General features: G+C 55.9%; 1 protein-coding gene across 8 annotated transcripts in view; it reads left to right on the top strand.

Annotated features, from left to right (window-relative positions):
* Positions 1 to 22,713, top strand: part of PDE4DIP (phosphodiesterase 4D interacting protein) — a 36,669-nt gene extending 13,956 nt beyond the window's left edge. For 3 of the 8 annotated variants that reach the window (XM_063406707.1, XM_063406706.1, XM_063406701.1), the window contains 36 exons: positions 2,503 to 2,622; positions 4,190 to 4,309; positions 4,535 to 4,627; positions 4,742 to 4,957; positions 5,448 to 5,606; positions 5,982 to 6,095; positions 6,323 to 6,460; positions 6,715 to 6,894; positions 7,129 to 7,323; positions 7,636 to 7,779; positions 8,752 to 8,830; positions 9,354 to 9,442; positions 9,625 to 9,741; positions 10,190 to 10,327; positions 10,654 to 10,769; positions 11,483 to 11,610; positions 15,372 to 15,460; positions 15,578 to 15,726; positions 15,827 to 16,118; positions 16,211 to 16,379; positions 16,500 to 16,616; positions 16,696 to 17,170; positions 17,407 to 17,642; positions 17,863 to 17,914; positions 18,188 to 18,405; positions 18,550 to 18,744; positions 19,284 to 19,505; positions 19,662 to 19,793; positions 19,902 to 20,021; positions 20,098 to 20,275; positions 20,357 to 20,481; positions 20,689 to 20,790; positions 20,972 to 21,549; positions 21,657 to 21,795; positions 21,897 to 21,943; positions 22,176 to 22,713. In XM_063406707.1, the coding sequence (XP_063262777.1) occupies positions 2,503 to 2,622; positions 4,190 to 4,309; positions 4,535 to 4,627; positions 4,742 to 4,957; positions 5,448 to 5,606; positions 5,982 to 6,095; positions 6,323 to 6,460; positions 6,715 to 6,894; positions 7,129 to 7,323; positions 7,636 to 7,779; positions 8,752 to 8,830; positions 9,354 to 9,442; positions 9,625 to 9,741; positions 10,190 to 10,327; positions 10,654 to 10,769; positions 11,483 to 11,610; positions 15,372 to 15,460; positions 15,578 to 15,726; positions 15,827 to 16,118; positions 16,211 to 16,379; positions 16,500 to 16,616; positions 16,696 to 17,170; positions 17,407 to 17,642; positions 17,863 to 17,914; positions 18,188 to 18,405; positions 18,550 to 18,744; positions 19,284 to 19,505; positions 19,662 to 19,793; positions 19,902 to 20,021; positions 20,098 to 20,275; positions 20,357 to 20,481; positions 20,689 to 20,790; positions 20,972 to 21,549; positions 21,657 to 21,795; positions 21,897 to 21,943; positions 22,176 to 22,208 (5,814 nt within the window). In that variant the 3' untranslated portion in view covers positions 22,209 to 22,713. The remainder of the gene's footprint in view (positions 1 to 2,502; positions 2,623 to 4,189; positions 4,310 to 4,534; positions 4,628 to 4,741; positions 4,958 to 5,447; positions 5,607 to 5,981; positions 6,096 to 6,322; positions 6,461 to 6,714; positions 6,895 to 7,128; positions 7,324 to 7,635; positions 7,780 to 8,751; positions 8,831 to 9,353; positions 9,443 to 9,624; positions 9,742 to 10,189; positions 10,328 to 10,653; positions 10,770 to 11,482; positions 11,611 to 15,371; positions 15,461 to 15,577; positions 15,727 to 15,826; positions 16,119 to 16,210; positions 16,380 to 16,499; positions 16,617 to 16,695; positions 17,171 to 17,406; positions 17,643 to 17,862; positions 17,915 to 18,187; positions 18,406 to 18,549; positions 18,745 to 19,283; positions 19,506 to 19,661; positions 19,794 to 19,901; positions 20,022 to 20,097; positions 20,276 to 20,356; positions 20,482 to 20,688; positions 20,791 to 20,971; positions 21,550 to 21,656; positions 21,796 to 21,896; positions 21,944 to 22,175) is intronic. The other 5 variants (XM_063406708.1, XM_063406705.1, XM_063406702.1 and 2 more) reach the window with 4 other exon arrangements.
* Positions 22,714 to 22,843: the final 130 nt, after the last annotated feature.

The following is a 22,843-nucleotide window of genomic DNA, read 5'->3' as shown; positions in this document are numbered from 1 at the left end:
ATTACTATGGCAACTGTGGCAGTGCTGAATTGCTCTTCTTCTTTAGCCGGCTGCTTGCTGCCCCATCTGCTCGGGCGTTTCCCGGAGCTGTATGCTTTTTTCCATGAAAGCCTGTTCGAGAAACGATGCTAGGGAGGAAAGCAGGAAAACTAGTTTTCATCTGGAGCACAAAGGCATCGCGCTGGCAGCCGGCAGCTGAGGATGTGAACCAGGGCATCGTGTCATTTGCTGGTGATTTTCACTGCTAGGCGTGTGTTTGCAGGATAAAAATGGGCTTTCTCGAATAGCGTGGTGTGTTTACAGGTTGGCTTTGTGTCACACATGGTCATCCTTATCTAGAAGCTGTGTTTTGAGGAGTTTCTCCAGTTTCTCTGCTGTCCGACCGGCCCTGCCAGGAGTTTATCCTGCGGGATTTCTTGCTGCTGGTTCCTTGCCGTGACAGCAGCAGCTCTTCGACACAGGGTCTGGCTGAAGGGGGAAGGGCTTAATCCTTCGGATGGCTTTAAGAGGAAAAATGGGGAGGCAGATGCAGCTAGTAGGTGCAGCTGAATTGGTCTTGCACAAACGATTTTTTCTTTCCGTTTGTAAAAGAAACGCCCTTTCTATAAGTCAGATGCTGCTGCTGTCCAGCAATTCCTGTGCATAAATGCAAAAGGATTATCTAGCATGTATGGAACCACAGTTCTCTTACTGCTTTTGCAGTGCTTCAAATTTATTCTGGTGTTAGGGCATGTGACTTTGTAGGTACCATCCTTCCTGGGGGTTTTCTTGAACCTGCAATTCCTCCTCTTTCCCAGCACAGCCCTGTGGAGCCGACACCAAATGGAGCCTTTGTGAGACACTCCCGCAGCTGCCTGCGGTGCCCTCCAGACAGCCAGGCTCTTCCCCACTGTGCTGGGCAATCTGGGCTTGGCAGGCTCAGAGAGTACCATGAATGTTATTTTTTAAAGAAGTGTTCTGTTGGGGTCAGTGTGTGCTGACACTGCTGGGGCTGTGCTGAGGAGAGATTGGCAGTAAAATGCTGATGTTGGAGAAGTGGCCATGGCTGCAGGGAGGCAGCTTGGGCTTTGCAACTTTGGATTCTTGAGCTGGCTTTGCCTTTCCCCTCCCTGCTCTTAGTTCTTTCCAGGATTTCTGCCTTTTTTCTTCATCTTCTTTTGATGTGAAAATTGAGGAAAGGTGTTTTCCATTTTTTCCCCTCTGTTTTAATCAACCTTATTTCAAAATAGCTGCTGTGACAGATTCCAGCAGCTCTCCCTGTCTAATCCAAAGTCTTCTGGCAGAGAAAATTTGTTATCACCATGACCGTAAATTTTCACTGAAATCCTAACAAAACATCAGGGTAAAGGGAAGTGTTACTTGTGTCTGTGAGAGGCAGTGCACAGATCTGAGGGAGCTCCCCTGTGCTGCATGGCTTCCCCACAGACAGCCTTTCTGTGGCTCCTAAGGAGGAGGATTCAGCCTGACAGAGCTAATTGGAACTGACTGTTCTGGCTGTGCTGCACTGCCTGGAACTGGTGCTTGTGTGTGTGCTCCAAAAAGCCCTGCAACGTTTCCATGGCCTCTGTGCTGCATCCCTGCAGCCCTTTCCAGGGCTCCCACCTAAAGGCACCAGTGCAGTCAGTCTTGTGTCACTGATAATATTCAGGAGTGCCGAGGGAGCCCTGTGAGGGCTAAAGAAGGTGGCTGGGATGGAGTGCTGCCCTAAGGAGTTAACTCACTGGGCGGGGGACAGCAAAATTGTAAAGAGGGATGACAAGGGATTAGTGTTGTGCTCAGCCAGCCAGCTCTGGCAGGCCACGTGTCACAAAGTAGGCTGTTTACGTTCCAAATAAATGGGTCTGTGTCATGAAAAAATCTCAGCTGCAGTGTTGAATTTGCTCCTGTTTGAGGAGCTGCAAGGAATTGTACACGGGGTGGGTGCTGGAGCATGGGAAGTCAGGAAGGAGAGCCCAGAAAATCACAAGTGGAGGGGTTCAGAGCAGGGGGTGACTGCGAGATTATGGCAGGAGGGGAGCTGGTGGGAAGGATTGAAGGTTGTAGGCTAGATAAAGACACAGAAGCTCAGCAGAATGTGGAAACCATTTCAGTGCAGGTTTTGAGGATTTTTTAAAATGCCTGCAGGGCACATGGGAAGGAGAGCAGGTTTCAGGGATATGGCTTGGGTGTGGAGAGAAGATCCATCATTAGCCCACAGACAGTGGTTAGAGCTAAATAAGCTGCTGGACTCGTGGCACAGCAGTGAGGAGAGACAGAGAGCCCACTCAGAGCCTTGGGGCACCAGGGCACTTGTGGCAGATGAGGCAGAGAGCTGCCAGGTGCCAGCCTGCCACCCAGGTGAAGGGAGATGTGGGCAGAATGATGTATCAGAGCCAGTTAGAAAAGCACATGGGGCATGGTTAAACCTGTGCTGCAGGGTCAGTGATGGCTGACAGCTGAAGAGAAGAAACCAGTGTAAGAGTTGAGCCATTCTCTCATGTTGGACTGTTTTTCTCCTTTCAGAATTTGCAGGATGAGCGTCAGCAGCCAGCTCCAGGTGGTGCTGCAGCAGGGGAGCACGTGTCCAATGTGCGTGCAGCAGAGCTGCAGGGCAAAATCCAGCACTTTGAAGCTGCCAACAAGGTATTTCTTCATGAAGAGCACATCCAGGGCTAGTGAGTCTGATGTGGTTAGTGTCAGAGGGTGCCTCCTGGCCTGGCTGGAGGCAGGCACCTGCACCACTCTCCCAGCAAGGGTGTGTGCTGGTGTGTGATTCTCAGTGCTGTCATCTGCCAGCTTCAGTTAAAAGCATTTGCCTTTTTATTTTTTCCTGCAGCTGAGCTGTGCAATTTTTTCATATTTAATTTTGCAAATCATTATTTTGAAAGAACTTTCCACTTGACTGGTGAGCCTTCCAGGAGCTGGTGAAGGAGAGATGCACAGGGCTGTTTCCCTGTCTCTTGGATTTGTGTAGGCTGAGCATGGTGTAGGAGAGAGGGAGTCCTGGTTTCATTTGTGGTTTTTTTTCCAAGCAGCAAGGGGAATCAACATAAAGAGGGTCCTGGTTCAATTTCTGTTTAAATACCTGGGAAAGAAACATGTATCTCAGTTCTCTTGAGGCAGATCAATATTAACACATGTTGAGAAAGGTATATGTTCTTACTTATGCTCTTGAACTCTACAGTAAACTTATATCCTCTGGAAAAACAGGTTAAATGTGGAAAAAATTGGGGTGGAATATTTATTTAAATCTGGGGATGGCCATAAGGTGCTGCAGCTGTCTGGACTGCAAATCTTGATGGAAATAGAGACCCAAGGCCCAGTAAATTCAGTTAGAAATGTTTAAACAGGTTAGGGGGAGTGTCTCAGAGAAGAGATAACAGGACAGGTGTGTAAACTAATGAACAACAGGAGGAAATTACGTGGCAGCACCAGCTCCTTCAGAAGTTGAGTCCTGAGTAAGTTCATAGGAAGAGGTGTATCATCCAACTTCAAGAATGCCAACAGGCAGCATGTTTAAAAATGCTAATAAGCACTTGTTTAACTGCACAACATGAGGTTTATGGTGAAAGCAGCAAACTGCCATGAAACTGTTTGAGTGAGTAGTTTTCTCTTTAGGGTGGCAGTGTCAAAGGCAAAGGTTTCTCAGGTTGTAAACCAGCCACGGAGACTGGTGAGAGGTTCCCCTTTGCTTTGCAGCCATGCTGTCAACACACTGGCACTGGCTAGGCTCTTTTGTGCTGAAGCCAAAACTTAATGCTAAATAAGCCACTGATTTGATCAGTGAATGTGTAGCATCTTCATGCTGATATTTTTCTTTCAGATTTTTGTGAGGATTTTGGACTGAAGCAGCCCCTTTCCTTTTGAGGAAACACAAACAAATGATAGAGACTGGGAGGGAGGGCTGCTGGGCAGCCTGAGTGAGACACTCCTGAAGTATGTGGGAGGCAGTATGATCTGTGAGCCCAAGCCTGAAACCTCTGCCCTGCACCTGGGGGAGCAGAAGCACTGCAATAAGTCCTGTGAAGGGCCTTTGTGTTTACTCGCTGGTCTCCACCCAGCTCCAGCGGTGTTTACAGACTCTAGAGGGAGCCACGTTGATCTCGATGTGGTCAATACCAGGGCTGTAAGGAGTGGAGAGGGAGTCTTAAGGGTGTTTACATAGAGCATTAAGCAGGATTAAATAAACCAAACCTATTTCTGTCTTCAGTTGTTACAGGAAAAGCTGAATGAATTGAATTTCGAATTAAAATCTGCTCAAGAAACATCACAAAGGCAAGATCGTACAATCCAGAGTCTGAACGAGACCCTGAAGAGCAAAGAGAGTAAGGTAATAGTTTAGGGTGGGCAGGGTGGTGCTCACCAAAACAGGGAGCTGTGCTCTAGCCCTATGGGCAGTGGCTGAAAAGGAATCTTGAGCCGCTGCTTGGCATCCTGCATCTCAGTAAATGATTTCTTGCAAAGCCTCTGTGGTGCTGAGATGTCATAATCTGGGCTGGAGGCTTGGGATGGGAGAGTTTGTGCTTGGTTTGCCACTGACTGGGCTTGACCTCAGACAGAGGAGCTGTACCACATCATCGAAGGGCAGAATGAGACCATGGCCAAGCTGCGCGACATGTTACACAGAAACCAGCTGGGACAGCTGCAGGTACGTCCTGGAGAGCCGCAGATACATCAGGGTTCATTCTGAAGGGATCCTGGGTTTTAAATCCCTCACATGAAGAGAATCTCTGAGTTTCTCTGAACCCTGCTTTTTTGGCAGGTGTCAGAGAGCCCACTGTCACCCCAGGAGCAGCAGATGTCACTGCTCGATCTTCAGAACACACTTTTCTGCACCAAACTGGAAGTGCAGAAACTGAAGAGAGCTCAGCGCCAGAAAGAGCATCAGCTGGCTGAAGCCAAGAGAGCAACCCAGCTCCTGGAGACCACGGTCCATGAGGAAGAGCAGCAGAAAGAGGCAACCTGGAAACACAATCAGGTATGACAGGCACTTAGCCTGGAACTTTCTAGGTTTACATGACTAAGAAGCACCAATGTAGGCAATACTCTGCTCTTGTTCATCATTTCTGCTGACAGCAGACTGGGCACACATGGCAGGAAAAATTCTCCAGCCTCCTTAGTGTCATAGGTGAAGATTAAGAATCACCAAAGACCTTTGACAGTGGTTATGTTGTCACTTGGACATCATTGGCTGGTACATATGTCCATCTCTTTTTGTGATCATGTCCCTTGCTGCACAGCTTAGCTGTGATTGACTAAAGCTGTCTGTGGCCAGAGCAAGGGGTTTAGATGGATGGATACCCTGGGCAATGAAATAAATTCAAACACCGTGGCAGTGTGTTTTGAGATGTGAAAGTTGTAGCATTGCAGAGCATCTTTAGCTGGTCCCACAGCCCTTTCTCAGATTGGCCTACAGTTTATGGTTGTTTTGAGGACTGAATTCCAAGGTATGTGCTTATTCCTTGCAGGAGCTGCGTGCTGTGGTACAGCAGCTGCAGGCAGAGCTGCAGGACAAGGCTCAGCAGCTCCAGACTTTGGAGTGGGAGAAAAGCCGTGAGCTGCAGGCCCAGGAGCAGAGAGTTCAGCGTTTGACTCAGCAGCTGGCTCGCAAGGAGCAGCTTCTGCAGGTGAGATGCAGAAAGATCTGAGTTGAACATAATTAAATGGAGTCCCTGATCCTCCTTTGGTATCTGGCCATGCAAAAGTCTGTCTGTAGCTTTCATGCATGCCCTTTGAAGAAAGGAAGGAAGGAGAGGCTCCTGGGCCCCAAGGTGAGGAATAAGGGACAGGTAACCACGTACCTCAGCCCACAGCAGTGCCTGGTGAGCCCTGGCAGGGGCTAAGTCAGCCAGCCCCAGGTGCTAGGACTGCCACCCTGTAATGTGAAGGCTAGAGCAAACATCTGGTGGAGGTAGTTATCCTGATTCTCCTGTGCTGCTCTTGGGGGTGGGGGAGGTTTCTGTACTGTCAGTTGTTTTAATGGGTGTGTGTATGATCTCTAGGAGTCCAGGGAGCTTCTGCAATGCCAGCAAAGCTTGGAGAAGAGCCCTGCAGCCATGAATGCCATGTTGGAGAAACTGCAGCAGCGTGTCAGTGACAGGGATGCTGCTCTGGAGGTGAGCACATATTATAGGCAATGTTTCAGTTGTCCCTGAGGCTCAGCCTTTGGGTTACCATGAGCCCCAGGCTGAGCCTGGGGTGGCCATGTCTTCTGCATGCTCTTCATGGCTCATCCTCCTTTGAGAGGAGTTCCCCTGGCAGGGGGAGCTGAAGCCCAACATACAGGGAGTGTTGGCTGCAGAGCCCTGTCAGCCCGTTCTGAATGACCCCCTCTGTCACACAGCGAGCAGTAGATGAGAAGTTCTGTGCCCTGGAGAAGAAGGAGCAGGAGCTGCAACAGCTGCGTCAGTGCGTGCGGGAGCGCGGCAGCGACCTGGAGAGGCTGCGCACTGTCCTCTCCAGCAACGAGGCCACCATTCATGTGAGTGCCTGCACACTCAGTCCAGCATGGCTTGGGGACGTGCTGTTAGACACATCTTCCTCTGAGTGCCCTGGGGAGGGTGTCTGCAGGTGTGTGGGTCAAGTTCCTGGGTCACTCTTGTTTCTGGGCCAGGCATAGAGGACAGCTGGGGCAGATGGGTGAATCTGTGTGATTCTGCTAGCAGTAGAGACTGGTGTTTCCAGTTTTGCTTAAGTTTCTGTCACTGCTTGAGCTGCTTGTGTTGTGCTACTCAGAGCCTGGAGACCCTCCTGAAAGCCAAAACCCTGGAACTGGAGCAGGTCTCAGCAACCTGCCAAAACCTCCGCTGGCTCAAAGAGGAGATTGAGGCCAAATCTGGCAGCAGGCAGAAGGAGCAGGAGGGGATCATCCAACAGCTGCAGACCTGCCTGCATGACAGGAACAAGGAAGTGGAGGTAAGGCCTTAGCTTGGCTTCCTGAGCCTGTTTGGCTTCCTCAGCCAGTTTGTCCGTAGAAAGAGTGGTCCCAAATCAGAGGCTGCTGCCCGAAGCTGTGCTCAGGGTTTGGAGGCTGGCTGCTTTTGGCATTTGAACACACCTGTGCCAGCTGACACTGCTCCCTCAGCTACACCCAGGCTGGAGAGTCCTTGAACAACTTCCAGTCTCTCTCCTTTACTCCCCCTTGCTCAGGAACTTACAGCAACTCTGCTGTGCAAGCTGGGCCCAGGGCAGAGTGAGGTAGCAGAGGAGCTGTGCCTGCGTCTCCAGCACAAGGAGAAGATGCTGCAGGATCTCCTCAGTGACCGGAACCGTCAAACCATGGAGCATGATGCTGAAATTCGGGAGCTGCTGCAGGCTCTGAGCACCAAGGAGCAGCAGAGCAGAGTGAGTTTTGTGCAGTGCCACAGTGGGAGGCTGAGGTGGGTGGCCTTGACTTTTGTTAAGCAAAGAGAAGCCCCTGAGCAGGCCCAGCGGAACGGAGTTTGTTCCTCTGTGCCAGACAGGCTGGTGAGCAGAGATGGGAGGGCTGCACTGGAGTGGGTGTGAGTGCCCAGGTGCAGTATCTGCCAGGCTGGTTTGCAGAGTCTCCAGTGACAGATAAATATTGAGATGGTTTCCCTTAGTATCTAAGGAAGAAGAAGGACCAGGATCCTACTCCTGGTCATGGCCCTATCTGTAATTTTCCCCCTCAATCAGGTGGCTGCAGAGAAGATGGCTGAGGCTTTGGCTGAAAGGAGCTGTGAGCTACAACTGCTGCGCCAGCACGTGTTGGGGAGGGACTCTGTTGGGACCCAGTCAGCTGGTGCCAGGCCATTGAAGCAGGACAAACAACCTGTACAAGTAAGAATCATGCACTGTGTTTCTCTCTCTGTGGCCTTGGGGCTTCAGAAAGAACGGATTGCCACAGAAGGAAATAGGAGAGAGAAGAGCACCACAGAGAATGACAGAAATGAAAGTGGGATTACCAGAAAGACTTCCTAGAGGAGGAGAAGAAACTGAGGAGCAGGAATGCTGCCTGAATGTTCCGATCTTGATTTCACCAGCCTTTGTCACTCAGTGTCTCTTTGTTTTGATGGAGCAGTAATTGAACCCTGGGGCACGTGAGAGTATGAAAGACATCCACCCTTTGACCTTCCAGCATTGACCCACTCCTTCCTTGGGCTGGGCTGCCTTGCTGTATTGTAATCCCCTCCCTGACATTGTCACATTCTGGAGGGGACATGAGAGCTAAATTTAGGTCCCACTAATTCTTGGCAGAGCCTGCTGGCTGTTTGCTGTCTCTTCCACAATTGGAGTTGGTATTTTTAAAGCAGCTTTGCTAAAACCCCCTTTGAGGCTGAACACAGCTCCAAGGCTGCATATGCCATGGCTCCTACGTGAGCAGCTGTTAATGGTTTATTAGTGAGCTGTTGAATGTTTTCAAGCAGCTGTAAACAGGTTTCTATTCCCAGCTCTAGAGACTTCCAGGGATATGTTTTTTTTTCCTGGTCTCTTTGGGCCACATCTGAGAGAAAGATGAGTCTCAGTTGAAAGACGGTCTTACTACAATTGAGTGAAACTGTTTAATCTTTGTGAAGACGCTGCCAGCGGCTTCCCAGTGCCAAATAGAACAAGGCCAGCGCCCTCTTCCCCACACATAGAGTTTCTGGGTGCAGTTCACTTGTTCCTGCTTCCTGGCTATATCCCCTTAATTGTTTTTTGACATTTTAGAGGTGTCAACAGAACAGCCAGCAGCTTTGCTGCAGCCCTGGAATTCTGGGGAAGCTGTGTGTTCCCCATGAAAATGCAAACCTGGAGACTTTTATGTTTCAGGAGATACTGCAAAGAGCTTGTGCAGCTACAGTCATTGCTGGATCCCCACAGGAGGACAGCAGCTGCAGGACAGAGGGAGGTGAGTGTGGGACAGTTCTTTTGAGGTCCCCAAATATGACCAGGGCTTTCTGCTGTGGGAGAAACATGATTGCATAAAACTGTGGAAGAGTAGTGCACGTTGAACAAGAGGATTTAAAAATAAACGTCTGCCTCTCTTCTGGGTGATGTCTGAGGATGGGAGTAAGGGAAAGAGAAAGGCTGCTGTTGGGTTTGAGCTGAGGTGTTTGTACTCAAGATCTGAGGCTGTCCACTGGAGAGTTTTTGACTTTGTTTCAGGCTGAGCTGGGACAAGTGTAACTGTTTGGGTTTTGCTTTGGGACCAGAGCACTTGAACTTTGCCCGGAGTAGGACAGTAGGCCTGTGATGTTGCCATTGCTTTCGGCTGCTGTTGAAAGATCAAGCAGGGAAGAAGAGCATTTACTAAGAAACAGTGTGATAGGGGGCACAAGCATCAGGGCCCTGTCTAGCCAGAGGAGTTGTGTGTGTTCCTGAGGTCTGAACGGGCATGTGGTGTTCCTGCAGTAACCAAGCTGTCTTTGCAGTTACGATGTCAGCAGCAGAACTGGAGAAGGATCTTGTCAATGCCAAAGAGGAGCTGGAGCTAATGGCAAAGAAGGAAAGGGAAAGCAGGGTGAGCCTGTAATGGAGCCTGTGCTGATCTCCTTTGCTTTTGGGACATCTTAGGGCTGCCCCTGGCTGGAGGTTTTGGACCTTACTCTTGTGGGGGTACCCCCAGTGGGAGAAATGGGGCAGTGTCCTGCAGGGGGGTGTTGGATTTCAGAAGTCTCTGACGGGCTTCTCTTCCCCCTGCAGCGGGAGCTCACTGCTCTCCAGTCCGTCGTGGCCACACAGGAGGAGGAGCTGCAGGTGCAGGCCTCAGATATCGAGTCCTTGACCAGAACCATCCAGATGAAAGAGGACCTCATCAAGGTGAGAGGCTGTGCTAGGCTGGGTGAGTTCCACGTGGAAGGCTGCAGAGGAGTCTCTTCACCCCCCACATCCTCAGAGCAGTGTGGCTGGCTGGCTGTGGATGCTATTGCTGCTGGTTGTCCTACAGCTCTCTGGGTTCCTTTGGGCAGAAAGCAAAAGCCCCAAACTGTTCTTAGTCGATGTTTTGCACTTTCTGTACCAAACACCCTCCTTCAAGTCCTTTAATGAGACTGCACCCTTCTTGTGTCCCTTCCTGGTTCTTACTGAGAACTACAGTCTGTGCCTAATCCACTCTTGGTGCTTTAGCATTTTTTTCTTAGAAGACCTGGATCTTTCCAAACACTGGAAACTTCTGTCAATTGCATTCCAGGGAGGTTTGCGAGGGTCCAGCTGTCTCTGTTACTGATCCCCTCCTCAATGAGCTCTCCTGCTGTTTGTTTGGTTTCAGGATCTGCAGATGCAGCTGGTGGATCCTGAAGAAATTCCAGCCATGGAAAGGCTGACACAAGAAGTGCTAGTGCTTCGGGAGAAAGTGGCCATAGCAGAGTCCCAAGGACAGGAGGCTACTGGAAACAGAAGGCAGCAGGTAGTGTGCCAGTGGGGCAAGCTTGGATGTGTTTGTATTTCTGCTGGTGCTCAGTTATGAGGCTTTGTTTTTAGCCTTTGGATACGCTAGGATGTGTTTGTTCCTGGAAGCTGGCTGTGTGTGGTTGTGGGAATACAGAGGAGGAGATCAGTTCTCCTTAGCACTTGTCCAAAGGGCAGAGTCTTTTGGGAGTCCAGGGATGACACGGACCAACTTGGACACAAGCAAGAGAGGAAAGAGAACCCCCAGTTTGTCAGGGACAGCTAAGATACCTCCTTTGATTTCTGTCTCTGTTTAAGAGCCACACCTTGTCCCTTCTCTCCAAGCAGTTGTTACTGATGCTGGAAGGGCTGGTGGCTGAGAGGAATCAGTTAAATGAGGCTCTCCAGGCCGAGAGGCAGCTCTATGGCAGCCTGGTGAAGTTCCACACACACCCAGACAGGTAAGTGAGGCTGCCTTGGCTCTGTGCTGCCTTGCTCTGCTGCCAGGGCAGACGTGGCTGGTCCAGTGGGACAATCCCTGAAGCAGGGATCATTCTCCAAGTCTGAGAGTTTTCAGTGGGGGAAGAGGGAGTCTAGGCTAAGGATCAGCCAAATGCTTCTTAGACAGTCCAAGTTTTAGGCTGCCTTTTTCCCTCGTAGAGGCTGCACTGGCCAGCTTTAATGGCTCCCTGAACTCCCCCCACTAAATTGGGAGTCTTACTGGGATTTCAATCTCTGTTCCTTGGCTTATCTTTTCCCAAGTCAGTTTCCCACCCACACTTGGCCGCCTTTCAGAGACTGCTGTTAAATTCTCAACTAACTGTTGGGTTGATAAGGATCTCTCTAGGTGCTTATCCAGGCCTGTCCCCTGATTTAATCCCCTGCCCTTCACAGGGCTGCAGCCTCTGGGATATTTGAGCTACCTGATAGCTAGGGAGCTCATAAGTGGAGTGCCTGGGAAAGTACTGCAGAGCAGCTGTGACTCCGAGGCCCCTACCGCGGACTGGGGCCTTTTTTGGGGGTGTCTGTGCTCTGGGGAGGTTCGAGGTGAGGCAGGAGGTGGCTGAGCTGCCCAGGGAGCCCCGGGGCTGTGCCTGGCTCGGTGCCCCTGAGGGCAGGGCCGGTGTGGAGGCCTGGCTAACCCTCTTCCCTCCTGTGCCGCGTGTCCGCTCAGTGCTGCGAGAGACCACGCCCTGCAGGTGGAGCTGGAAGGGGTCCACGAGCTCCGGGGACAGCTGGAAGAAGCTCTTGGAAGAAGCCTGGAGTGTTTGAGCAGGCTGGAGACACAGGGCGCCATAGGAGGTGGGGAACAGGAGCGTGTGAGAGTCCTACCCCAGCATGCCTTCTGAGCACTGGCGCTCGCCCGCCTGCCACGGAAACGGTTCACTAACCTGTCTCACTGACTCTGAGCTTTGGTACTTAGTGATGGTACGATAGAACTGCTGCTGCAGGGCTTTTGTTTTGTTTTATTTTTGAGCTGCTTTGGAAACGGCGATCAGTGCAATCCACCTGTGTCTCGTGTGTTCCTGTCTGACCCACCCTGGTGGCCACTGATGTATTTGCACATTCAAGTCATTCCATTTTAGTTATTCCCCTCTATCTCCCTTCTCTTCCCACCACCATGGGCCAAATAAAGATTCCCTATCTCTGAAGGAAACACCAGATGTTTTCTATCATCTCCCAAGTGCATGAGTGTGAATTTTTGTATTCCCTCACCATTTTTCTTACCCAGTAACATCCACCCCTTGGGTTCATGGTGGCTGGCCCAAAGGGAGACAGTGTATATGGAAAAGTCTGTTCCAGAGACGGAGAATTCAAGACCTGGGGATAGTTGCCTGGGCCTTTTACACAAGACTTGAGTGTAGAACCAGCAGTTCAGTTTATGCTTAAACCAAATCTTACTCCAGGGCTGAGGATTTTACTGACTGCCTTTTTTTTCCCTAATTGTAAGTCGTTTCAACCTAACTTGCAAGTGCCTTTATGGGAGAGCTTCCTCCACTTTTTGACAGATGGTTTGGGGGGACTGAGACCTGTCCCTGCTCCCAGGGTCTGGGCTGGGTCTGCTCCCTCACTCGTACGTGCACATATCCCTTACATGCTCCACGTGCCCCTTGGGCCGTGGACAGACCCTATTTCTGAGCTGCTGGGGTCTGTCCCCCTTGGCAACACTGCTTACATTTTCCAGGCCCTCTTCCACCTCCTCTGGGAATGTGGGAGCTCATGTGAAAGCTGAAAAGCAGTAGGAACAACCTTCCACTGACCAGGGCTTCCCATGGGCAGTGGGCTGTGGATCTGCTGTCTTGCACTCAATCACTTCTCAAAATGACAGGAGCAAATTTTGCACCTCTGAGCATCTGTGCTTGCTGGGGAGGCTGAACTAGGGGCAGGCAGAGCTGAAGAACTCCACGGTGCTGGGCTGCACACCTGAACCTGCGACTGCTGTGCTGCATGGCTCCTTGCAGTTGCTGCAGCTGGCACCGCCTGTCCCGAGCCTTGTGCTGCCCTGAGGGCTTCTTCCTGTGCCACAGGGGGATGGAGGCAGCGCAGCTCTCCCTTTGCACGAAGCAGGTCAGCACTGCTGCACCCTGACCGCAGCAGTTCCCTGTGGCCTGGACGGACACAGCTGGGAGCTGATGGGCAGCTCTGGATTTTGTTAGCTTTTCCCTTCTTGTGTTTCATCTCCTTCCCTTCCTCTCACTCCTCTGTGTAGCACCATCTTCTCTTCATCCTTTTGCTTCTCACTTTGTAGAATCCTTTGTGTCCCTCTTCTTACCTTTCCATTTTCCCTCTGCCATCCTGGCACTGATGCCCAGCTGGCCTCCTCGTCCCTTGGGTGCCATGGAGCCCAGGACCCAGCCCAGACTTACTGGCATGGCCTGAGAGGAGTCGTGGCTGGTGCTCGGGTGCCTCCCTTCTCCACCTGTGACTGTGTTTTGCTGTAGGTCTGTCTCTGCCTCTGTTAGCATCGGTGCTGTGAAGTGCCCCTTAGGGGCAGTGCTATCCTGCCCCTGCTTTTCTGGCCTGTTTTTTAAGGCCTCCTCTTATCCCTGATAATCCTGGCTGAGCATTTCCTGTCTGAGATCACCTTCTGTCAAACTGTGAAGTGCTTTGCGCTGTCTCGTAGCTCTTTGTGGAAGTTATTCTTTCCTCTCTGAACTTCCCCAAGGACCTTGCCTCCCGTCCCTTGTTCCCAGCAGTGTGAAGATTTCTGTGCAACCAGTGTACCTGAGTGTCCCTGCTTGGGCAGTGTACAATTTGCAAGCATGTAACTAATTCTCTGTGCCTTCAGAGGGGGCTGGGGCTCTGTGGAAAAGTAGAGCTGTGCTTGCATCTCTTGTCTCCTGTGCTTGCATCTCTTGTCTCCTGTGCTTGCATCTCTTGTCTCCTGTGCTGGTGGCACACACAGAGCTGAGCAGCCTGGTGTGCCTGCTGTGATGAGGGGCACAAGCGTGTGGTGACCACCAGCCTGGGCACAGCTGCCCTGCCTGCACACATCTCTGCTCCTCAGCACCAGCTTCCCGTTCTGCCCCTTGTTTCTAGTTGGTTTTGGGGTCCTTTTTCATTGAGAATTGCGCTCCCTTTTAGTCCTCAGCCTTGGAGCCCTGGGAGCTGTGCGGAGCTATGGGCAGTGGTGAGAAGTGGGATGCTGTGCCCTGGCACAGGAGCTGGTTCTCCCATGTTCCCAGAGCAGCTGTGTGTCACCCTGCTGTGGTCCCTCAGCCAGGGTGCCCCACCTTGAGAGCCTTGTGGCCCTCAGCCCCCCAGAAAAGTCTGCAGCAGACCGTCTGCATCCCCTCACCCTTCAGGGCCCCACAGGCACTGCTGTCGCCCTGGCTGGTTCTGTCCCTGGGGGCTCACAGGGCTGTGCTTTGCCTGGGCCGAGTGCGACCTGCAGGAGCTGCTTCTTCCCTGCCGTGCTGCCGTCACCTGCAGCCGTCGCTGGGCGTTCTGCTGCCAGAACAGCATTTCTCCGTGATGGAGAAACTGTCCTTGCTCCCTGGGGCAGTGACGGCTGCCTGTGCTCCCTGGGACACGGCTGCAGCCCATGCAGGGTGATGTCTACCCAAGTTCAGCAGTGAGGTGCCCCACAGTTTGGCAGCCTCAGGGCACACGTGCGTCTCCTGCGTGTGTCCCCATCTGTGAGCACAGTGCCTGGTGCAAATGCCTGCCCTGCTGCAAGGCACGTTGCTGCCTGGTCCTTGGCTACCTTTTCTGAGAGCCAAATGCATCCCTGCTGGCTTCCCTTTCACCAGTGCTGCTTGGCCTCTCTCCTGACAGCATCTCTGTGTGTTCCCCTGCTCTGTGTTGTGCCTTACCTGGCAGCTCCAGAGCTGATGGTGATGGATTTTGTGTCCGGCAGAGCAGTTACCTCTCCTGTAGTGCACAGGGAGCTGTGGAACCTGGCCCTTCACAGCCCTAGGGGATAGCCTTGGGCCCTGTCTGACGGTCTCTCCCCCTGGGGAGAAGGGGGATTGGGGCAGCCCAGCTGCCCAGACAACGGGTTCGAGTCCTCACCCAGGGTTTGGCACCAAGGGGGCAGGAGCAGAGCTGTGTGCAAGCAGAAACGCATGACCCCAGCTCCACCCAAGCCCCCATGCACTGTGGTACAGGACACAACTGTCCCTTCACCTCTGCAAAGCCAGCACAGGGCTCGCAAGCAGCACGGCTTGGGCACTGCGGGCAGGGTGGCTGCTCCCGAGCAGCCCTGCCTGGGCAGGTGAGGGTGGGGTGTGCACCCCAATCCTCCCGCCGGCTTGGGGCAGCCCCAAGAGGCTCCCTGGCCATGCTGCTGCTGCTGGCTGGGGCCTGTGCAGTGTCCGCAGGGCGGGTGTGCATGTGTCTGTGTCGGGCAGCAAGCACGAGGTGTGCATGGGGCAGGAGCCACTGCAGTGCCCCATCCCCGGGAAACCCGGTCCAGCCCGGAATATCCCAGCACCAGGAGAGCAGACACCTGCCCTGGGGCTGCCTGCAGTGACCATGGCTGCCAGCAGGGAGGAGGGGACAGAGGCAGTGGTGCCAGTGTCGCCGCTCTGAGCGCCTTGTCGTGCTCTGCTGTCCCCCAGGTCAGGCCGCAGCTAGGCACACCGATGCCAGCACCAACTTCACCGACAGCATGAAGGAGGAGGCAGCCCGTGGCTTGGCGACCCAGCAGGTGAGTCGGGGCAGCGCCAGGGAACAGGGGTGGCGGAGCTGGGCACTGCGCCACCGCCAAACTGCGTCCCAGCGCCTTCGGAAACGTCCCTGTCACCCTCTGTCTTTGTGCCTCCAGGGCAACCCCCGGGGCCGCAAGGAAAATGGGGGCACTGAAAGGAGCACAGCGCCCACCGTGCCCGAACGGGAGCTGCGGGCTGAGGAAGAGCTGCGGGAGCTGAAAGCGCAGCTGGAGGAAGCCGGCTTCTCCTCTGTCTCACACATCAGGCAAGAGCTCTGCGGCTCTGGAGCCAGGGCTGGCAGTGGCCGGAGGGGACACCCTGCATCCCGGCCTCTGTCTGCCCTTCACTGTGTCTTGTGCCCCCAGGAAGGCGATGCTGAGCCTGTGCCTGGAAAACGCCGAGCTGAAAGAGCGGATGGGTGAAGCCACGTCGCTGCTGGAGAGCGGGGAGCAGGAGGAGCCGGGGCTGGGCTGCCCTCTGGCCCCTGAGCCCCGCAGGCTGCAGCGGAAGAGCCGCAGCTCCCTTGGGGACGGCCAGGGGTTCTCGGCAGAGAGGGGAGCTGTGCCCACCAAACGCCCAGCGCTGGAGGCTCGATGCCAGGATGATACACCGAAGAGACCCTGCCCTGGCAGCACGGATGGAGGGGACGGGAGCCATGTAAGTGGAACAGGGAACCAGGCTGGAGATGAAAATAGAGCTGGGGATGAGGGGGGAAATGGGGAGCTGACAGCCCATCTTCCCTCCGGCAGGCGGAGGGCTCGGTTCCCGGTGGGGGCTGGCCACGGCTGGGTGCAGAGCTGCGCTCCCAGGTGGCACAGGGTCAAAGGCAGTGCCAGGAGCTGCAGGACAAGCTCGCTGCCTCGGAGGCCACAGTGAGGGCACAAGCTGAGCAACTGGAGAAATACCACGTCCTGCTCCGTGAGTTAAAAGCCAGGGTGGGGTGGGGGTGTGTTCTGAGCCCTGTGCACTGTGCTGTGCACAGGGCAGGAGTGCTGAATCCTGCCTGGGGAACCCTGAGCTGATGGTGCTGCCCAGCAGGTGAACCTCAGACACAGCAGCTCAGCAAGCAAGTGCAGGTGGACTTCCAGGACCTGGGCTATGAGACCTGTGGGCGAAGTGAGACGGAGGCTGACCGTGATGAGACCACCAGCCCCGGTAAGGAGAGCCAGGGTTCCAGGGATCCCTGTGCTTTGCCCACCTGGCGTAGAGCAGTGACACACTGTGCTCTCTGCAGAGTGCGAGGAACAAGATGTATTCAGTGAGACCAGCCTGGGGGAGGAGCTGGGGTCTCTGTGCCAGCCAGGGATGTCCAGAGTGGGCAAAACTGCTCAGAAAACCATGGCCCTGGAGGATGTGGAGGCCCTGCACCAGCACATCCAGGACCTCAAGGCCCAGCTGCTCAATGCCAACAAGGTGATCCAGAGCCTGCAGCGCCGTGCCCGCTCCATCTCTGTCACCAGTGGCTACACCTCGGGTGCTGAGCGGCCCTTGCCAGCTCCCAAGGCCTTGGCATCCCCAGCCCACAGCCTCACGGATGAGGACGAGGGCTGGCAGTCCGACAGCCACGGCACTCTGTGCCCGCCCGCCCTGCGGGCACACCGCGACCTGCAGAGCCTGGTGCACCGCGTCACCCTGCTCGAGGCACGGCTGCCTGCGGCCAAGCACGGAGCCTCTTTGCCCAAGGAGCTGCAATCCGCCACCTGGCCAGGGTATGGCCCTGGGGGCTGGGACCAGATGGGGAGATGCGGGGATGTCCAGGAGTTGTCCGAGGCTGGTGGCTCCTTGTTGGGTGGTTTCCCTGCGGGCAGGTTCCTGGGGTGTTTTTGTGGTGGGGCAGAGCCCAGCAGTGGATGATGCACAGACTCCTTCCACGGCACTTCATCCCTGCTGTGTTCTCAGGGGGTCTGACTGCCCTGTGAACACCCTGCTTGCCCATCTCTCCTAGGAAATACAACTCTTTGATCCAGGCACAGGCTCGGGAGCTCTCCCACTTGCGGCAGATGCTGCGGGAGGGCCGTGGGGTGAGCCGCAGCCTGGCCCAGCACCTGCGGGACGCCCTGCGCTCCTTCGAGGACCTCCTTCGTGGCACTGACATCGACTACTACATGGGCCAGGGCTTTCGGGAGCAGCTGGCCCAGGGCAGGCAGCTGGCTGAGAGGCTCAGTGACAAGCTGGGCATCAGTAAGTACCTCTGGGGGGGCAGTGGGGCTGGACGTCGTGGATGTGTGATGGGTCAGAAAGGGACATTTTGGTGGGTGAAGAGCAGCAGACACTGTCACGTCATGCTGTGTGGGATACCTGCTTTGTGTTGGGCTGTCCTGTCATGCTATGGCTCTGTGTGGGACCAGGCATCCTGGGGCATGGAGACACTGACTGGCTCTTCTCTGACTTGCTTTTTCAGGAGATCAACAAGATGGGGAGAGTAAAACCAGTCACGAACTCCTGGCACAGAGGTACCTGTTCCCAGGGAAGGGTTTGTGGAATGTGTTTGGCATGGGCACCCTGAGGTCTATCACTGCTCTTGGGGTGGGGGCCCAGGGTGCCCTTGGAGTCTCTGCCTCAGATGGATGCCCTTGGGCTGCCTCTGCTCTGGGGATGGGGAGCCCCATGGGCACTCTGTACCTCTCAGCATCCTTGTGGGAACTAGAGGGACATGGCATGTGGGGCATCACGTAGGAAAGGGCTGTGGGATGGAGGCCAGACCTGGTAATGGGCCGCCTCCGCAGGCTTAGCCGGGAGCTCCAGGAGAAGGAGAAGGTGATTGAGAGCCTGGAGGTGAAGCTGCAGGAGCGCTCTGAGTCCCCAGGTAGCAGCTGCCCACCCTCAGAGTCATCCCACTCTGGCAGCAGCTCGTCCTTCACCTCCGAGGGGCTGGAGCCCTGCTCTGATGGGGATGGGGCCAGCGAGTACAGCCAGTGCCATGAGGAGCCCGCCCAACACGCAGGTACCGCTCGGTGACCAGGGGCAGTGCCTCTGGACACAGGGACTCGGCTTCTCGGGGTGTGCCAGAGCCCCAGGGAGGATGGCTTTCTGCCAGGCTGAGCCAGAGCCACTGTAACACCTCTCTCCATCTCTCTCCTGTCTCTAGGCCTTCACTTTGATTCCTTGTCCAAACCTGTTAGTGCTCCCCTGCCTGCCCTGGCCCCTGGGCTGTCCCCCTTCCTCCCTGCCGGGCCCCCTCCTCCTGCAGCCCCACCACTCCTGGGCTGCTGTGGGAATTCTGTCTGCTCCCTGGCTGAGGCACAGCAGGAACTGCAGGTGCTCCGGAGGCAACTGGGAGAAAGTGAGCACACTGCCTCTTGCCTTGGGTTTGGTCCTGCCCGCCCTGCATGCTGTGCTGTGACACGTCATCCCCTACCCCCTCTGACCTGCATGTCCTGCCCTTGATCTTCTCCTTCTTCTCGGAGCTATGGCTTTGAGGCTGGGTCCCACTGCTCTGGCTGGGGGACAATGGGAACGTGTGGTTGTCATGTAGAGAGAACCTGGTGGGGTGGAGGGACCCATCCAGAGACAGCACTAGCCTTAAGCGGAGACAGTGCCATATCCCAGGTCCTCTAGGAAAAGGTGGATTTGGTAAGTTATTGTGTAGGAGTGGGGCTGAGACTCTCCACCTTGTGTCATGTAATCATCAAGTTCTGGGAGAGCCCCTGCTCCTCAGGGGGGAATAGGTTTGATTGGGACATGTCAGTGATGGGAGACACTGTACTGCACTGTTGCACAGAGCAAGAAGGGGGGAAAAGTAGATGGAGGAAGTGTGTGGCCATGTTCTTCCTACCTGCTCATTGTCCTTCTCCTCCTCCCCACTTTGTCCTGTGTGTGCAGGTGTGACACTGCCCATGGCACCAGCAAAGCCCACAGTCCCACTGGGCCCCTTTGGAGAGGGCAGCAAAGCCGCAGGCTCGTTCTGCCGACATGGAGCACTGCAGGGCCTGGCTGAGCTCCCCAGGGCCACCGACACCTGCGCACCCTGGGCTGTGCCCGCGCCCGGCCAGCTGCTCTGCGGGGCCCTGCCGCTGGGGTACCCCTCCGGCCAGAAGCTGACAGGTACAGTCCATGTCGGAGAGCACACGGGCATCCCACCTGCCTGCGGGGGAGGAGATCAGCACTGCAGCAGCTGTGGGACAGGGCTCTGCCATGGGGAGGGCGAGGGGCAGGCGGCACAGCCTTTCCCGCCCTGAGCCGTGTCCTGGGCTGTGACAGGGGCAGACCTGCTGGAGGAACACCTGGTGGAGATCCGCAACCTGCGCCAGCGCCTGGAGGAATCCATCTGCACCAACGACCGGCTCCGGGAGCAGCTGGAGCGCCGCCTGGCCTCCACCGGCAAGGCCAGCGGTACGCTGCTGCGCAGGGCTGGGGCTGCCGGGGGCTTCTGCACATCCCTCTGCTCACCCTGAGCACAACGGGGCACTGCGGTCAGACTCAGCACTGTTCCCTTCTCAGGACTGCCCGGTGATGTCTGTGCTCAGACGCCAGAGCTGGGGCTGCAGCTGAGCAGGGAGAACCAGGCTCTGCATGAGGAAAACCGGACCCTGCGGCTCCAGCGTGAGCACCTCTCCCAAGGTAGGGCTGGGGCTGAGTCCCAGGGGGCATGGCCTGAGTGGGGAGGCGGTGACCCCTCCGTGCTCTCTGTCCCCAGAGCTGGCACGGGTGCAGGAGACACTGCTGGCTGCCTGCTCCCGGGCACGGGAGGCTGAAGCAGAGCTGGGCCAGAGGCATGGGAAGGAGCAGAGGCTGGCGGAGGAGCTCTCTGAGTGCCAAGAGAGTGTCCGGCAGCTCCGGAATGAGCGGCGCTCTCTGCAGGAGGATAACAACAGGTAAGGCTTGGGGTACTGTGGCCTCGGGGCCACAGCACTGGGAGGGATGGCTGGCACCAGACCCACGTGTCACCTCTGCAGGCTGCAGCACTCAGTGACGCTCCTGCAGCAGCAGAGTGAGGAGCAGCGCCTGCTCCTGCAGACCCTGCGTGCAGAGCTGCATGTCTACGAGAGCCTCCCTGGCCCCTCTGCTGCGACACGAGCAGGTATGGGACCCATGCACAGCATCCCTGCCCGGCTCCTGCTCTGGGCATGGCTGGCCCCTCTGCAACCCTCGGGTGGTCCCAGGCATTCTGTGGCAGCAGGTCGCACACAGTGGCCCTGCTGGCAGGCAGAGAGGGAGGGCAGGACCCAAGCAGCCCTAGGCATAGAGCCGCATCAATCTGCAGGGGCTCAGAAGTTTCTTGTTCCAGGCTGCTTCCCATCTCCTCCAGTGCGCGATGTTGGCACTAACTCAGCAGCTCCCCTCCTCTCCCCACTGCCCCCTGGCACGCCGGTGCTCCGACAGATGGACGGTGGGTACCAGAGCCTGCCTGCTGCAGGCCTCAGGGGCTGCTGAGATCTGATGAACTCGTGGCAGCACCCTCACTGAGCCAGACTGGAGAGCTCAGGGCAGAGTTAAGTGCCCGGGATGGGACAGGGTGGGTGACAAGGGGAGCGGGCAGTGGTCCTCACCTAAGCCAGCTTGCTCCACAGAGCCACATGGGGCAGATGTGCTGGTGAGGAAGAGCAAGGGGCTGACGGGGGCTCACGTCGTCGGCCGCCTGGACACGTTCCGAGCCCTGGAGCAGCACATCGTGGAGGGAAAAGTCTTGGCCCGGGAGCTGATGTGTCTCACACGCCCAGCACTCGGGCTGCCCAACTGCCCACTCCCAGGAAAGGAGGTAAAGCGTGGGCAGGACGGGGCAGGCAGCAGCTGGGGGCCAGACCCTCAGCGCACTGTGCATTATGTGGCTCCTGCGCCCAGAAGCAGACCCGAGGCCTGCAGGGGCAGCTGGAGGCAGGGAGCCTGCAGCCCAGGGAATGCTGCTGGCACTGCCCTGCTGCGCTGGGCTGAGCATGGCCACTCCCCGGGTGCAGCGGGATGGGGGTGCCCTAGCAGCACCCGCTCCCGCACCTTTCTCCTGCAGGCCCTGGGATGGACAGGCACGGGGCAGGGGCATCTGTGGGGCAGCGCCAGCACCCTGCACGGCATCCTGGAGGAGTGCGTGTCTCTCCTCACTGCCTTCTGGACCACTGTGCTGCCCGTGAGCCCTGCCCAGCACCAGGGCAAGGTGAGCAGGGGCTGGGGGCTGGCAGGGCACTGGGGCCGGCAGGGCACTGGGGGCTGGCAGGGCACTGGGGCTGGGTGCTCACTGCTCATCATCCTCCTCTGTCCCAGGAGCAGGTGCTCCAGGGCGAGATTGCAGCGCTGCGGGCCCGGCTCTCCGAGAGGGAGGATGCCCTGCAGAGCACGGCCAGGCGGCTGCACAGCACAGCCCAGCTCAAGGACAGCATGGAGCAGTTCATTGTTAGCCAGTGTACGTGGTCTGGTGGCACAGCCAAGCTGGCCTGGTCCCCACATGCCCGAGGTGGTTCTACAGCACGGGGACTTCACTGACCCCATCTCTCTCTCCTGCAGTGACCAGGACCCACAATGTGCTGCGCAAGGCCAGAACGAACCTGCAGGTGAGTTTGCCCTGATGGCCAGTGCGGGATAGGGGTGGGTGTCCTGGTCCTGATGCCCTGGGGATGGACACAGATGGCACAGATGGCCACCCTGTGGTGGTTATTGTGGAGCGTTGAGGCCTAGCTGGGTGAACACTGGGACGCATTTTCCTTGTCTGTCCTCAGCCAGCATGTCCATGTCCCCAGGGCACAGCAGTGCTCTTCCTTAATGCCACGTGTTGTCTCTTGCCAGGTGAAGGCCCAGCAGGCCCTGCCTGTTGCGTGAGCCCTGTGCAGGGCAAGGAGCCATGGCCAGCATGGAAGGGCTGCTGAGCCGTGCCGTGCCAGAGGGCTGGAGAGGACCCTGTCCCTGCTGCTGTGAGGGCTGGGATGGAAAGGGGTCTTGGGTTTCCAGTGCTACAAAGTTAGTGGGTTTGGGCTGCTGTGGTAGTTGCATACCCTCCACCAGCCTTTGCTTGGCATGGCAGCAGCAGCTGCTGGCCTGGGCTTTGTCTGGCCCCTGCTTCAGCACTAACTCCCTTCAGAGCAGGGTGGCACAGTGCCCCACGCTGAGCACCCCTTGCCCTGGGACCTGGTCCCCTCTGTAACCCTGACAAGTCCCTGTCCCTGCTTGTGGATGTATGTATATGTATATAGACAGAGGTATTGGAAATGCATTTTGGGGACTCTGGACATGTCGGGGCCCCAGCGCAGGAGATGTAAGAAATACCAAATTCTGTTCAGTGGCTGAAGGATAAATAAAGGTTGCCTTTGGGTTGTGTTGTTTCTGGCATGCCTGTCTCTGCAGCCATACTCCCCCTCCCCAAATTACCTGCAGCACAGGGTGCCAAAGGCACCAGCTGTCCCCAGGGTGGTGGCTATGTGCCCTACCCTAAGAACCCAAGGACAGCTCTGTGCCAC

This window comes from Prinia subflava, chromosome 10, assembly GCF_021018805.1.
Source record: "Prinia subflava isolate CZ2003 ecotype Zambia chromosome 10, Cam_Psub_1.2, whole genome shotgun sequence".
NCBI lineage: Eukaryota > Metazoa > Chordata > Aves > Passeriformes > Cisticolidae > Prinia > Prinia subflava.
This window is presented reverse-complemented; position numbering and strand designations above follow the sequence as displayed.